Genomic DNA, 16,367 nt, shown 5'->3' on the forward strand with positions numbered 1-16,367 from the left:
CAAATTAATCTGCAAGAAATTGTTGGTACATAAACAATATGTAGCCAGAGGTTTCCAGTGGTGTGTGTGTGTGTGTGTGTGTGTGGGGGGGGGGGTGGAGGGTGGAGGCTGTGGTTCACGAAATGCTCTTTTAACATGTATATATTTTACCCCTGTTCCAAACGGCAAGACTCTCCACACTTAAATTCCCGAGAAAATCTAAAATGTATAACAATATCTCATTGGCCTGTTTAGATCCCTGTTTAGATCCCTGCCTCGTTCCCCGAATTTTCTCGCAGTGTCTATTGCCTATTGCTTTTATGTTAACGTTATCAAGCATCACTTGTGGAAATTTATAATGAGAATTCTTTTAAAGAGAATTGGACAAAGCTATGAGAATTGAACATTTCTCATTAAATGAATGAGAAATGCGAATTAACGTGTCAACAACCTGTCACATTATCATTTGTCAATTATCATAGTTGTGTCCAATTCTCATCGCTTTTGAAAGAATTCGCATTTTAAATTTCTACTAGTGTACTAGGGGATCATTAATGGTTTGAAAGACAAAGTTAATAAACAATATATCTCAAAATAATCAATACATAGAGTAAAGGTCAACTTTCAAAACTGACCAATCCTACTGCATCTACCAATCATTAAAATCGATCGATATTCAAATTGTTCGCTTTTTGTATAAGACTAAAATAGAAATGTGATATCACGAGCCATTTCTTGTGACACTCTCAATCTGAACTCTTAAGGGGGGTGTGGACTCTTTTAAAAAGCCTCTTGCGTGTCAACAAAAATGGCAGATCGGGTGTGTCAGGTTCAAGTAATTGCATTATACACTGGTCGTGCACCGGCTTAACTAAAATGGGTAGCAGTGTTAGTCTAGTGTTTAATAAAGTTCATTGGCTAGGTCAGGTGTTACGCCGTCTATAGCATCGTGATTACGAATCGCGTTGATAGCTTAACATTTAAGGCTTCATTGTTCATGTTAATGTTCAAATTTCAAGACACATGGGCTTGGCGTCTTTGTATTGAGCTGGAACCTGAAATATGAGAAACAGGGTTTTGAGCTTGTATAGGTATTATTTTACTGGTCACTGAAAAGCACGTCGTTTTAACCTCATATATTTGAACCAAAGCACTAAAATACACCCCAAATTGAAAGGAAATCTATATAACTTTTGCTGTCTTCCTTTTATGATCAAATAAACTTGTAAAAAGAAAAGTACATTTCCTTTCGACCTATTATGATTTTTTTTAAAGTTTAAAATGCTTCATCATGGTGCTTATAAAGTACAAGCTACAATCGAGCACTGATGTACTTCAGTATCTTTAGCTTTGGACAAGAGCTCATAATTTTAGAATTAAACGATATTGTGTCTAATTTTAGAAATCATAAACTGGTCTTTGTAATATTACATTAAGGAAAGTAAGTATAGGAAAAGTAAGGAAAACAAATTCCAACAAACAGAAAACAGACACAACATATATTTTCATCAGCCAATCTTTATTGAAGCTGTATTTCAGAAGTATTTTCCATGTTTTCAGTTCTTTTGCTTCTTTCAGTATTTTGTTTTATTTTATTTAACATGAGCCACTCAATCAGTTGAAAACACAATTAATCATCTATTCTTACTTGAGACCCAATACTGTTCCAGCGACGATTCGCATGCTCCTAACAGATGGCAAAAATGCGTCGCAAACATACCACGATGGAATATCAGGCCTCATCATCTTACCGACCACTTTAGGATGTCTCCCAAGTTTTCCAAAGGGTGGACTCCTTGAAGGCCAATAATTAGCTTCTCTATGTCTGCTGATTGATCCTGACGCCTAGTCCGGAGCATACGACGTCGCTGTACAGCAGTTGTAATGACAACACAATGAATCAAAAGAACGGAAACAAAAGAACAGAAGAAAACTGAAACAAAAGAAGAGGGAGATACAGTTGTGCAACAACACAGCGAAGAAAAATTTAAGCAAAAACATGCTTCAATATCCTGCTGCAGGCATTTTAAAATTAAATTCGAACTTCACCCATTCAAATCCTTGTAACTTGACTTGTAGATGTGGCAGGAGGTCCAAAGAGCTATCAAAATTTGCAGAATAAATAAGATATTACATTTGTTGAAAACGTAAATTCAATCGCACTATATTAAGATTTAAAATTATGACATCTTTTTCTAGTGTAAATAGATACTTTTTGTGCGCAGTATTTAAAACAATTAATATAAATATTGTTTCACAACTGCCTTGTTCATCATCATCATTGTATCCGCAACACTCTGTATTGCTGGCTATAGAAACCAATTCCACCATTTTTACCTTGCGAATGTAATCATTGATATATATAATATATAATAAGTGTTTTCTTATTTTAAATTTCTTTTTTTGTATAGCTTGTTTTCTTTAATGTTAAATTTTAAAAGAATCTTATATATAAAACTTAATCATTTAATTCATAAAAAATACATTTTTGGTAACAAAATCTGCAATATGTTGCGTTCATTCATTCAGAGCTGACGTTTCAGCCTTAACAAAGCATAAAGTCAACACGTTTTAATTCGGTAAAGTCGGCTTAAAGTTTAATATCCTGATGCAAGTGAACTATAACAATGGAAACACTTACGGGTATTTTCCATGTATTGTGTTTTGCGGAAACAATAATATTTGGATTTGAAAAAGTGACCCAAAAGTTTCGAGTTTTCTGGATTCTTTTAATTCTCTTATTTCAATTTACAGGGTGATTTTTTAAAGAAAACATGCCAAGGAACGTACACGACTTAAGTCACTCGTCATGTTACTCATGTGTCCTTTGGTTCTTGTTCTACGGTATGTTAAAGTCTTATTAAATATGGAACAGCCCAAACCTAACTTGCATATAGTAAGTGTAAGGTCCCTTCATTTGCCGTATCAAATTAATCAAAAGGCAAGCTGCTGGAAACTGCTTATCCACAAACATAGCCTGTTTAGTTAAAATTGCAAAGTTTATAGGGGCCTGAGCTTTCGATCCCAGCAGGATCTTTATGAAGGGCAAAGTGACAAGACAACACACAAACATGCATATGGTTATGGACTATACACATAAACATGGGTACATAGTCCATGTCCCTATGCATGTTTGTATGTTTTCTTGTCACTTTGCCTTTGTCAAAGATCCTACTAGGATCGAAAGCTCAGGCCGCTAAAAACTCTAAAATTCCCCTTGATCAGGTAAAATTGGAAAAAACCCAAAAAAACAAACAAAAAAACCCCAAAAACAAAAACAACAACGACAACAACAACAACAAACAAAAAAAACAACAAAAAACCCAAAACAACCAAAACAAAAACAAAAACAAAAAACAACAACAAAAACCCATGCTGGGTCGTTTTGCTCTGGGTATAATTTATTGTGTTGTATACAGATGAGAGTCTACTTTATCTCCCTACGCTTTTATATATAGATGATAATCCTTTTCAATCAGAAACAGAATTGCATTGCTATATTGTATTACAACTTCATCTAGTATATTGTACATAATTTACAATTGACCGATACACAAATCACTATAATAATACCTGAAAATTCAGTAGTGCAACGAACTTAAGAAATCAGAGCTTATGGTCAATCAAATAATACACACAACAGGACTATAATACACTTGAAAATGATATTTTGCTACTCACACTCGGTCAGAATTTGAACAATATTGACTTACAAGAGACCAATAAGAGAAGGATTTGGTCACTATTGTACTTCATCAGCGAGCGTTTCGTGTACTCTAGTTTAATTCAACGAGTAGAGCACTCAGAGGGAATTGGCATTATTTACGTGCGATTTCAATCTGACCGTGTTGACGAATATGTGACGATGGGCTGCTTCAAAACGTTTATTTGGTTAGATTTAAAGTTTGATCTAAAGTAGTTTACATTACCCACCCGGACGATGAGCGACGAAGCAAACGTCAAATATCGTGGCATGACATTAAACGAATAGCTTAACATACTTAAAGTTGCAACCTTATTGAAATAAACATCCCTCGTGTACAAAAGTAAGCTATAGATGACATATGTGATAGGTTTTCAAAATAACGTTACACGAGTACTCCAAGAAAGGTACATTTGTTTTTATCAAGAAAACAGTCAAATTATAACATGGGACATTGTAAAATGTGTATTTCTCTTTTAAATTTAAAAGCTGATCAATGTATTTGTAAAGGGAAATGATAAAGTGTATAATTTTTAAAAGTCATCTGCCCTTGAATAGCACTGCTTAATGTAGTCATTTAAAACATTCATTGGATTCGCCCCCTCTCCCATACCCCCACACTGGTATGTTTAACAAATTTGCACTATTTTCCGGCGGTAAAATACATGGCATGAAATTGATGACGCTCATGTTGAGGCAATGAGGTTTCCAAAACTACATGGGATATATAATGATGTATATTCATACTATAAATAGAAAGTAAAATTATATTTGAGTAGCGCAGAAGTATAATTTTGCTTTTATGTTTTTTTCCTTCAAGTTTGAGGGGTGGGATTATTATCGGACATGGGACTAAACTCTTCAACAAAAGTTTGGAAAGTTTTTTCAAGTATCTATATATATCTCAGATTATTTGTGACATGTTCATATTGTATTGCATATCAATTGATAGTACTTTATTCCCCTTTCCAATGACACCACCCACTACATTCACAAGACGTGTTCTCAGCCGTGAAAAGTGACCGTTTCAGATGTGGTATCATTGTAAAGCGGAATAAAGTAGCTATCCATTGATATGCAACACAATATGAATATGTCACAAATAATCTTAGATATCAACTCAACTATCCTCTTCGGAGCAAATCTTAGATAATGCTTGAAAAAACTTTCCAAACTTTTGTTGAGGAGTTTATAATCGCGTGATTACGATATATACTTTATTATTGTTATTATTGTTGTTACATGTGAATACACAATGTAGAATATTTCAATAATTTTTGTTGTATACATGTTGTATATTATTGTTGTAATACAGGATGCGGCGAACAATCCATTTCATGTGATTTGCATGTTTCCTCTGTTTGTGGCTGGACCCAAGATGACGATGATGATTTTGATTGGACGTGGCATGAACGGCTAACCCCAACATCATTTACTGGCCCTAATCACGCACACAGTGGAAGTAAGTTGAACCCCTTATCAATTTGCAAGCACTCTTTAGCAAAGTCATAGTTCATTGAATTTACAACCGTATGACAAAACAGGCGAAAATAGTAACTTTTTGTACACGATTTGCAATTAAAAGAGAATTGGCCATTGCTCATTGAAATGAAGCTAACTGTATAGGGACAATATATGTGTGCTCTTTCAATTAATGACATAAAATCTGAAAAATATTGTATGAGTCATTTGAGGTTTTGACTTTTAAAACCTACATTTTGGTCAAAAATTGTGCTGGGATAGATCGTTTGCAACAGATTTATCACATTCGCCTTGCTATAAACGTTGAATTGCGTTATCTGTTGACGTAATGAAAATAGTGTTTTTATGGGAAGTGTTAGCTTTCGTTCGATATAAAAAAATTCTGATCGGATGAAGGAATCACAGATGCCTATTCTCCTCTAGATCTCACACAGCTCTTATGATGCTATGCACTCGACCGTGTAGTATAATCACAGACTGCATAGAGACTAGACTCGCTGTGCTTGGAGATATCTGTGTTCTCGGGTGTATTGAGGTGGAAACTGTGCTTAGATGCATTTATAAGATTTTTGTAGTCAAACCCTTTCATATGAAAGAATTTAAGGTGGTGGACTCCTTTAGCCCCACAAAGGAGAATCATATTACGGTACAGTAATTGGCGTCTTATAAAATAAAGCAAGAGTCCGAAGGGTTGCGCACATAGCACTTTGTGCTTTATCGGCGAAATAACACGAGTTTTGCAGACAACACACGCGCTGTAAACATAGAAGACTATACTGTTACACCAATTTCTCCATACACACCCCCTGACTGAGTCTGCCTTCTTCGTTTTAGATCATTGATATTTACATATAGATTGTACCCGTTTGCAACGTATGTCAACCTTATGTTGGTCAAGTTTACAAGAGGTCAGACTATTCAAAAGTACATTTTTACTGATTATTGAGACTTGTATACAAATGCAAATGTGTTTGAGGTCCCAAACGAGCAAGCACCATTAGAAAACGTCTTAATCGCATTAAAGGGCTCCAGTCAGGCGTAAATAATTGTAATATTTTACTTTTAACCATTCCCTTAGGTTGGGTTTGATTTCAATACGTCTTACCATATAAATGCTCAGTTACATTAACGGGATTGAACGTTTTATTATTGTATTCAAAATTGAACATGGGAATATTGTGCTTCTTTTTTATTTGAATTCGACTCATAGGTATTAGGGGCTGTGCAATAATTATGAACCCGGGGAGGGTAAAATTGGGGAGGGGTGCAAGCAATTTTGGCAAGCCGAAAGGGGGGGCAGGGAGTTTTGGCACATATTCATAGGGCGTCTTTAATATAAAACACTCCAAAAAGGCTTAGCAAAACAGGAAGGGGGCAAAGATTTTTGGCTGGCCGAAGGAGGGATTTTTGGCGGGCCGAGAGGGGGGGCAATTTTTGGCAGGCCGTTTGGCAATTTTATCCCGGGCTCATAATTATCTTTTCCTAAGGGAAGTTACTTCACAGCTAACTGAATTCCTCTAGCCTTCTCCACTCTATAACGATAGCCATGCATATGAGGAGTTATAAGTCAAACCTCGGATTACTTCACAACTAGAATACAATGGTTAGGAGACTATGAGTAAGTTTCGTAGAAATATGCAAACTGATAAAAGCGTGCTTATTCTTTCATGATCATGGTGTCTTTAGTTTTTATAGTATTTGCAGCAATTTCCTTTGGCAATTGGGCAAAATAGATTTACCTCAAAAAAAATTGGCATTCCAGGTTTAATTCTAACAAGTTATTCGTAATAGTAAATAAATCCATGATTTGACGCTACATGTAGTTTTACAGCACCGAATTTATTTATTTTGGCTCCCTTCACGGGTTGGGCACTCTACCAATGGATGGTTTTACCCTTATTATTTGGATTATCCTTTAGTATAATCCACCTGATTCGTGATTCAATTATCATACATGAATACCATGCTTGTCCACTGGAAATTCGCCAGCAATTCATTCTATGCCAGCAGTGGACTTGCTTTAAAGTTATAGGAATGCTTGTGAATGCCATCTAAATCCATCCATTGCTACGGATTAGATATAATTATAGGAAAACTACTCTTAACAATGATTTTATTGTGCTATATAAAGGCCTTATAAGACGACGCGACAAAGGAATCTAGTATAAACACCGGCCCATATGAATGATTGACTTTGACTTCTTAAAAGTATCCATTTATACTATTTAGATATGACTATGACAGAAAGCCTTAACAAAGATTGACAGTTAAGAAACAAAATCAATTACCGGTACACAGAAAAGTATCAGTAAAGGAGATAGCATAGCACGGTAATTTTGATTTTTACACAAAACTGACAATTCGGTTTAATTGCAAAGGTTAGTGATTGGTTTACTATTAACATATAGATTTTAATTTAATGTAATTTAATTTACTGATAAGAAGTTCATGATTAATTGTATCAAAAGCTTTTTTCAGATCCAAAAATCAGTCACATCTACATGATCTAACAGAGCAGATTTGCTACTTCTAAAAACCAGATTGGCATGATGGGCTCAAAATATATTTAAATCGACTGATTTTGTATTAAAATCGATGCAATATAAATTTAGCAGATAATTGTTTATGCTCTTTTTGTATTTGTTTGTATCATTTAGATTTTTACTTCTACATTGAAACTGATCCACCCCGCAAACCAGGCGACATCGCACGTCTTAAAAGTCCACCATTTCAAGCCTCAACAAGAAAGAATCATTGGATTTCTTTCTGGTACTTCATGTGGGGTTCTGGGGTCGACAAACTAAGAGTAATGCTGGAGGACAATGCGGGAGTTCGAAGAGAAATATGGAACTTAAGCGGGGACCGAGTAAGAAATTGGTTGCATACTAATGTAACCTTTAATATTCCAAGAGTCTCTTCTGGAGCAGCATGGTTTACCTTGATTTTTGAAGGTGTTGCTGGTGCCGACCAACAGAGTGATATCGCCATTGATACATTTAAGGCGTCATCGTCATTATGTCGCTATGAAGTGAAACGGAATGGTAAGACGTTGAAATAAAAGTTTCCTTTCTATGTCTCTCAATATCTCTCATTTTTAAAAGTGTTATTTTAAAAAGGCCCGTGCAGTAGCACAACCGAAGAAGTTACATGCATTGGCGACATCTGCGCTGGTAGTAAATTTCAGTTTTCTTTGCTTTACCTCATTTGTCTGGCTTAAAATTAAAAGGGTCATATCGATTAATGTAAAAGTTGATTATTTTTATACTTACCACATATGCCTCTGTACATGCTTTAAAAAGAACGTGTTGAATACATGTATCATAATAATTTTGACTTTATAACCTAAAAAAATTGGTTATGTTTTTGTTTCATTCAGATAACAGTCGGGAATTGCCAGTGTCTTTTGACTGTAGTTTTGACAAAGTGGACATATGTGGACAGCAAGAAGCTAATAACCTATTTGAATGGGCGTGGCGTATGACAACACAAACTTTTTGGAATGACGTGGATACACTTTACTATGGTATGTATAGACAGCTTGGTGTGTTATTTTAATTAAAAGAGACGTGTTTGTTTGAAACTTTGTCACAATCTGACATTATGGTCGATGCGCTGAGTATCAAAGGTGAGACATGCAGGACTTCAATAATAGATATTATATATTGTCACAGATGAAAGTCAATTCTAAGGTCAGTTAAAACCTGTCATTTTCGAACTTACTGTGGCTTTTGAGCATATGAACCATGCTCACAAGAGGAAATTTGACAAATATGCTGCTCTTGTTTCTAATATTCAAACTCATGGCTTTTGGAAATTGGTAGTAGGGGATATCCCTTAATAATTAGAATAGACAAAAACACATTTTCAAATTTTGTAATAACCCAGTGTCATTCAAACAGTTTTGTGACGGCATCAGCAAGCTGTCCATCATACCTTACATACCTTCGTTTTCAATTTATAGTGCTCACAATGAACCATCTTGAGACAACTAACTACCCACTGCATTTTATACTTCTCTACTTCATTTTTGATATGTTCTGCAATTTTATGCATTGAGGTCCCAAATGAATGAATGAGCCATATTTTGTAACTACGAAGAGGGGGGATTGTTGCGACCCCCTTAATTCCAATTATAAACGTCATATACCATTATATTTGGTACTAATGTATAGATATGGGTCTCCCCCTATACAGTGATACTAAAATAAGTACAAACATGCCCCACATAATATCGCTATGACGTTATAATGTGAGGGCGCCCATGCAATTTTGGGAAATTCTGGCTATGTACAAAAGTTTAAAGGTAAAATTGATTATCGGCTAAAAATTCTACAAAAATGCGGTATTTACAAAAAAATTTCCTAAATATATAAGGAAACTATTTTCACCTAACTAACAAGAAACAGTCAGTAGCTCATGAAATAATTTCACAAGAGCAAAATGAAAATCGTTGGGGCCTCACCCCTCCCTCCCCATGTTCATCTTTGATGGCCGGTCCTACCCCTGGGTAAGGTGCTGAGGTAGAAATTGTATCACCAAAATGAAAGCAAAAGATGTATCTACGATTAGCTTAAGTCGTTTGGACATAAACGAGTGTGTTTTTTATGGCGGATAAAGATCTTAGAGGGGTGGGGTGGTACAACCCCCCTCTTCGTAGTTTTTGGGTTAAGTCTTTTGTCTTTGTATGTTCTTTTCTAATGCCCTGTGCATCTCCTAGGTTGCCTGCTCTGGTTTAGATGTGATGATAAATAATGAAATGTGAAATAAATTACTCATATTTTTAAATCAAAATCAGATTGGTATTTGTTCGTGGACAGCACATCTGCTTTGGAATATGGGGATATGACATCGTGGATTAGTCCTCCATTCAAGGCTACGTCAAGACGACGCACAGAAAAGTGTATTACATTCAAATACCTGATGGATGGAGAAGACATCAAATTTTTACATACTCATCTCCGAGCAGGCGATGGGGAAAAAGAACTGATCTGGAGCCGTTATGGGAATCAGGGAAGGAAATGGCGTGTAGCAAGTGTGACATTTTCCGTTGTTTTGGATAAGAGTAGCCAGATTATTATGGAGGTTCAGCGTGGTATGGTGAACTCTCCTTGGATTATTGCTATTAATGACGTACGTGTGGCTGAGGGTCCGTGTTATGTAGTCAGCCAACGACCACATGTGCAAGATCCAGGTAGGTATCACACACGGCATTTTGCGAAACAGTAATGTCGCACTGTACAATAGCATGGACGTACCGACTGCAACACAAGGTTCTGAACAGAAACATTGGACACATTAGAATCATCAACTACTCGGGGTTCCTACACACATACCACATACACATCAAACCCAGAACATGATACCCCTGCCCACTAACCGGGTATACCGAGACCCTCTAAATCTTATTAAGGTGTGGCTCTGTCGGTTTACATAATTTATATCTGCGAGATTCGCTTGGGCGTGAAATGGTCAACCATTGTGCATTTTGAGAATTTCAAGGTCAACGTTTAAATTTTACAATCTGGTCACAAGGATCACCAAAAAATGCACGGCTTTCCAAATCTATGACGTACTCCTCGAGTTTCTTTGGGCTCTTCAGGAGTCAAAACAGAAAAAAAATCTAAATTAAGATGCAATTGGTCTCAATTGTGTGTATCACGTTTTGAAAACCAAATCAAGAACCATACTAATATGAGCACACTCTCCTTACTTGTTTCAAAAAAAGTGTTTCAACAACATTTCAAAGATTGGATGTATCTAAAGAAAGTCGTGCCACACCGAATATTGCATAAAATTGCAATTATGGGCATGCATTTGTCAGCTATCCATACTAACTTTGAAATCCCAGGACGTTTTGTATAAATCTGTGCGAACATCGATTCGAGCAACATCACCTGACCTGCGCAGTAACGATCATAATCGATGTTCGCATTGGTGTTACTTTCGCAAAGGCTTTCAAAATTCACCAAAATGGTAATAAGGTAATATACATGATACAACATCACGAAAACAACTATGATTCAACTACAGAAAATACTGCAATATTTTCACAATATCAAATTTTATATGGCATAACTCTTCATGACATTTTGGGCTCTTGCAGAATAAAATCAAACAAAATGCAAAGCCAAGTATAAAAGTATACGTCAAGAAATGAAAGTAATACTATGTACTCAAATGAGAGCGTTAATATTATGATACTCATTATACATGTATTTATTACAGTTTATCCAAAGGCATTTAACTGCAGTTTTGAGACCAGCTCACTCTGTGGATTCACTCAAGATACGAAAGACGATTTTGACTGGACACACAGGTACAACACGCCGTTCTTTAATGCACCGTCAACTGGAAACACCGTGTCCGTAAACCACCGAATAGGGGCCTGTTCGGGATCATCAAGTAAGTAATAGGCCTAGAAAATAAAAGCCAATATACTCTAAATTCTTTAGATTTAAAATCATTCTAAGCAATTGCAATCAGGAGTCAGTTGGATAAAAATATTAAATAGAATCAGACTAACATTAAATATTTCGATCATAAGTCAGATTTGTTCCCCATTTTAAACCTTAATAATAGAAATTTAGAGAATACTAGTAATCACTGCCGACAATATCCTTGACAAGCTTAGATCATGCATGCAATAAATATTTCAAAAAAATCTAAAAATGTCCCCTAAACTGCAGACCGGGACTGCAGAACTTTATATAATGAGCCATTTAGCCTTTTGATCTAAAAACGCGTTCCATGGGTTATATTGTAGATATACATTACATTTGTATAGTGCAGACTTGACAGACTTTAGTATGCAGACCCCTTCCAGATTAGTCTTAGCACTTCGTGAAGAAATATTCCATACTAAATGTCAAGTCTGTACATACAAAAAGTACCAGAAATATTAAAAAAATAATCAGTTCCCACCTTATTTAGCCAGTTCCTTCATATTTTCCTCGTCTTAGATTACTTCCTGGACGTAATGCAGAATTACATGACCGACATCCCTGACAAAGGATTACGGGCTACATTACGCAGTCCTAAACTTGATGCCACTCCACGAGAACAGAGATGTATTGGGTTTTACTATTATATGGACTATGGCGATTTTGGCACGCTTAGAGTATATCAAGTCGACGAAGATTACAACACAAGAAATCTAATTTGGAAAAAGAGTAAGAGTCATGGAAAAGAATGGAACAAAGTAGAGATAAGCTACAATACAACAGGAGGAGTTTGGGAATATATTGAATTTGAAGCTGAAAAGGGACCTTCAAAGGTTGGTGATATCGCAATCGATGACTTCATGTTGTCTGGAGTATCCTGTGAAGTATTGCACACGCCAGGTAAGAGCATGGTGTATAATATATCGTTATGATTGTATCTATATATTTTTATAGTATAGTATAGTATAGTATATTTTAATCTCACACAAATCGTGGCCCTCAGGCAAAATTACAAGTGGTTTACAATATTTTAAAAAACATTAAAAAATACAGTATCAATATTAACAAGGAAAAACACAGCAACCGCTGTTGATAGAAATTACAGACATCATTCAAAACATTATAAATACACACTATTAAAAGGGTAAAATTGGCACAATATTACCAGATTTTAAAAGTCAAAATATGCAAAACAGTTCATCAGGGCACTCAGTTATTCAATAAATTGATAAAGTATGGAATTGCGCTGTTTTTGAAACGATCGGTCCTTGTATAAAGTTGAGAAATTTGATTAGCATTGCGAAGGACCCTGCTATGACTCTCCAGTCTGGTAGGAGGGATGAGATCTTTTGTTCGAATGGAAGCAGAAAGCCCTTCGGCCAACTTACGACAATGGGCCTCCCTCCTATCAGCTAGAGAGTCTAGCTGGCAAAGATTAAGAGCGTTATCATAAGCATCATACAATTTGCACAGAACTATTTTACAAGCTCCTTTTTGCAGCTGCTCCAAAGTATGATCTTGCGTTGTGGTGAGGGAGGAATGCCAAGCTACATCCGCGTATTCAAGTAATGGTCGAACATATCCTTTGTAAATTGAACATAATTCGTGGGTATTAAACCCAAACCTTTATAAGATCCTAAGCATATACAACCGACGATTGGTTTTGGACACAATTTCAGCAATGTTTCTATCCCATTTGAGGTTGTCCTGCATCCAAATAGGCAAAATCTTTGCCTCAGAAACAAAGTTGAGAGGAATGTCATTGATTTTGATAACATTATTGGGTGGATTCCTCTTGAAGTAGACCTGCAGGGCATTTCAAAGGATTTTAAAAGTTTCAGATTATTATTGGCAGATCATTCACTGAATTCATCTAAAACATCTTGAATTTGGCTGGATTAGGGATGGATACAGTTGTCAAATCATCATTTTGTTTTGGGCACACTACTTGATACAGCATCATTGATTATAATCTGAAAGCCTATTGGGCCTAGTTTTGTACCTTGTGGGAGACCACCATTTATAGTTTTGTAATCAGAAAGAACATGTTTATAATCATGATAACGAACACACTGTTGTCTATTGCTGACAAAGTCAGACAACCATGGCACAATAGACTCTACTCCCATATGGATAAATTTATCCATAAGCAGAGTATGGTCGATCAAGTCAAATGCTTTTGAGAAATCCGTGAGTACCACTGTGCCAACGTTGCTGGCCTTGTCAGCGTCTTGATGAAGAAAGTGAAGCATGCTAATTTAATAATGCGAGGTGGACACATCTTTAACATTACCAAACTGTTGGTGGTCAATTTTATGACTTAAATCTTCCAAAACCCACTTGGATATAAAACCCTCCCCGATTTTTGCAAAGCAGTCAGTAAGTTAGACTGGACGTAGCTTCTCAAAGCTTGGCGGATTTGTTTTTGGTATTGGAACTACAATGGCAGGGATGCCATCAGGTCCACATGCTTTACCCTGATTAACCGTTCTGAGCTCACCATACACGTCCAAAGGATATAATTGAAGCGGTGATTTGATGCTGTTAGCAATACTGACATGATCAGAATTCTGAATTGGTGTGTTTGTTACCCAAACCAAAAGAGATGTCCAATTATTGGTGTTTTAGCTAGAAAATACATTTATACTTTTTTTTGATACTGCATGAGGAAATATAGAAACGATTGTTCTTAAATTGACGTATTTTTGTGCATAATTAACTGCTCACTATATATTTTCGCGTTCACTTCGATTTCTAGAGGCTTGAATAGATATTCCTCTACAATATTTTAGACGTTAAAAGTTGTACTTTTGAACCGCAATTCGCAAACTCTCTATTGTCTCATACAACACCGACGAAATCATTATTTTTTGCACGACAGCAGCTAAAACAATACCTTTCGGTCACGCATAATTATGATAATTAATAATACAATCATACAAACCTTTAAATATTTTATCTGTCCATGCAGAGAGACTTCCAAAAGCGTTACCAACGTGTAGTTTCAACGACAAAGCAATGTGCGGCTGGAAACAGTCCAAATTAGATGACGATTTTGATTGGACGAGAAATTCTGGGCCAACACCTTCTTCTTACACAGGACCAAATGCAGCACATGACTCAACTGAAGTTAAGTATTCATATTCATTTTTTGAATGACAGGAATTAAAATATTATTATTGTCTCCCAAGGTTATTTATTGACAATAAAATCAACTAAAATGAACCAAGACTGTTTTTTATGTCAAGCATATTGGTATTATTTATGCTTCTCGTATAATGCTTGATATGAAAAAAAACAGCCGTTAAACCAGCCGACATCGGAGCGATAAAGCTAACAAAACAAGTGTCCTGGTGAAGGGACTCATCGTATTTATCGTATTTGTACAGGACAGGCGCAAGTGCAGCCGACAATCGGGCATTATCCTAATCGGAACCGACTGCAACGAGGTCTTTATCATTGGTCATCTGATCCGGATTGGCCACGGGGAGAGCAGATTTGATTTGTTTGGTTCTGCGGAGATCTTGGGACCTGGGTCTGCTTGCACCAAAAGCAAAGACCTTAACCAGCGTGCCTAGTTGACTCCCTAATTATTTTTTATCATTTCCAAACCTATACACATAAATTATAACACCCCTCCCACCCGAAAAAAAAAAAACAGAACGAAAATACAATATTGATTGAATACGTTCTCGCTTATTCTCATTTTGTCAATAGGGTTTTACATGTTTATAGAAGCTTCATCCCCAAGATCACGTTACGACAAGGCTGAGTTATGGAGTCCGTCAGTTGATGGCACATCAGGAGAAGAACGGTGTCTCAAATTTTGGTATCACATGTACGGAACAGGCATAGGAAAACTCACAGTTCTTCAATACGGAAACTACGTATTTCAAGAGCTGCTTGCAATTAAAGGCAACAAAGGAACGAACTGGCAATATCAAGAAGTAACTTATGATACATCAGGTGGAGCTAAGGAGCAAATTGTACTAAGGGCAGAGCGTGGATGGAGCAATCGCGGGGATATTGCAGTGGATGATATCAGTATTCTCGTTGGTGCGTGCTAGTTTCCCATTCTGGCATGACATGTACTCTGTTCTTTACACAAGTTAATCTTAATCAACTCTATCGTTGCTTCAGATTGGAACCAATTGCTTGATGTCCATAAAATATGCCAACAATTTTAACCTGCCCGGATTTGTCATGTTTTTGTGCAAGTTGTGTGTAATGAGTGCCTAATGACTAGCGCAGTACATTTCATATTCAGGTGTGTTCGACTGGCGCAGTGCATTTCATACACGAATAAGCGATGTGTCGGACTGGTCATGCTGGTGCAGTGCATGTGTTTCATATTCGGACTAGCGGAGTGTCGGACTACCGGCGTGTCAGACTCTGTAGCGGGTGCACCTCTTTGACATGTTTGGTGAGATTTGACATGGCTTGTTTGTTTTATTTATTTTTTAAAACAAATTTACATCCGGGAATCTTATTTTCAACCATTATTACCTCACATTGTTTAAAGATGACACTGACGGATCTATACTACATGTAGGATTCATATTGATCTTCATAGTGTTTAATCATGGTGCGGCGATAGGAGAATGCGTTGACTTAGCAGAAATCTCACATCGATCTCATTATAATGTATGTCATAGTTTCATGTGTTACGCCTTTGAAGCAGGTTATTTAGAAGCTAGTTGCTAATGTTACGGTAGGGGTTCTTACTACAAATTACGCCGCGTAATAATATTTATATAATATTG

General features: G+C 36.4%; 2 protein-coding genes across 2 annotated transcripts; both read left to right on the forward strand.

Moving 5' to 3' along the window:
* Positions 1-5,003: 5,003 nt before the first annotated feature.
* On the forward strand, positions 5,004-14,763 carry LOC140153330 (MAM and LDL-receptor class A domain-containing protein 1-like). Its single transcript, XM_072176057.1, has 7 exons — positions 5,004-5,144; positions 7,822-8,205; positions 8,541-8,687; positions 9,960-10,355; positions 11,390-11,566; positions 12,124-12,504; positions 14,576-14,763. The coding sequence occupies exons 2-7, from the start codon at positions 7,941-7,943 to the stop codon at positions 14,761-14,763; spliced, it is 1,554 nt and encodes a 517-aa protein (XP_072032158.1). The 5' UTR covers positions 5,004-5,144; positions 7,822-7,940.
* Positions 14,764-15,329: 566 nt separating this feature from the next.
* Positions 15,330-15,671, forward strand: LOC140152262 (MAM domain-containing glycosylphosphatidylinositol anchor protein 1-like). Its single transcript, XM_072174566.1, has one exon. The coding sequence runs from the start codon at positions 15,330-15,332 to the stop codon at positions 15,669-15,671; it is 342 nt and encodes a 113-aa protein (XP_072030667.1).
* Positions 15,672-16,367: the final 696 nt, after the last annotated feature.

This window comes from Amphiura filiformis, chromosome 5, assembly GCF_039555335.1.
Source record: "Amphiura filiformis chromosome 5, Afil_fr2py, whole genome shotgun sequence".
Lineage (NCBI taxonomy): Eukaryota > Metazoa > Echinodermata > Ophiuroidea > Amphilepidida > Amphiuridae > Amphiura > Amphiura filiformis.

Bases quoted from the DNA above. Each gene is read 5' to 3' on its own strand.
- LOC140153330 (XM_072176057.1), top strand. From the start codon at position 7,941: ATGTGGGGTTCTGGGGTCGACAAACTAAGAGTAATGCTGGAGGACAAT. The intron at 8,688-9,959 runs GTATGTATAGAC...AATCAAAATCAG, and splicing joins CGTGGATACACTTTACTATG to ATTGGTATTTGTTCGTGGAC. The intron at 11,567-12,123 runs GTAAGTAATAGG...TCCTCGTCTTAG, and splicing joins GGCCTGTTCGGGATCATCAA to ATTACTTCCTGGACGTAATG.
- LOC140152262 (XM_072174566.1), top strand. From the start codon at position 15,330: ATGTTTATAGAAGCTTCATCCCCAAGATCACGTTACGACAAGGCTGAG.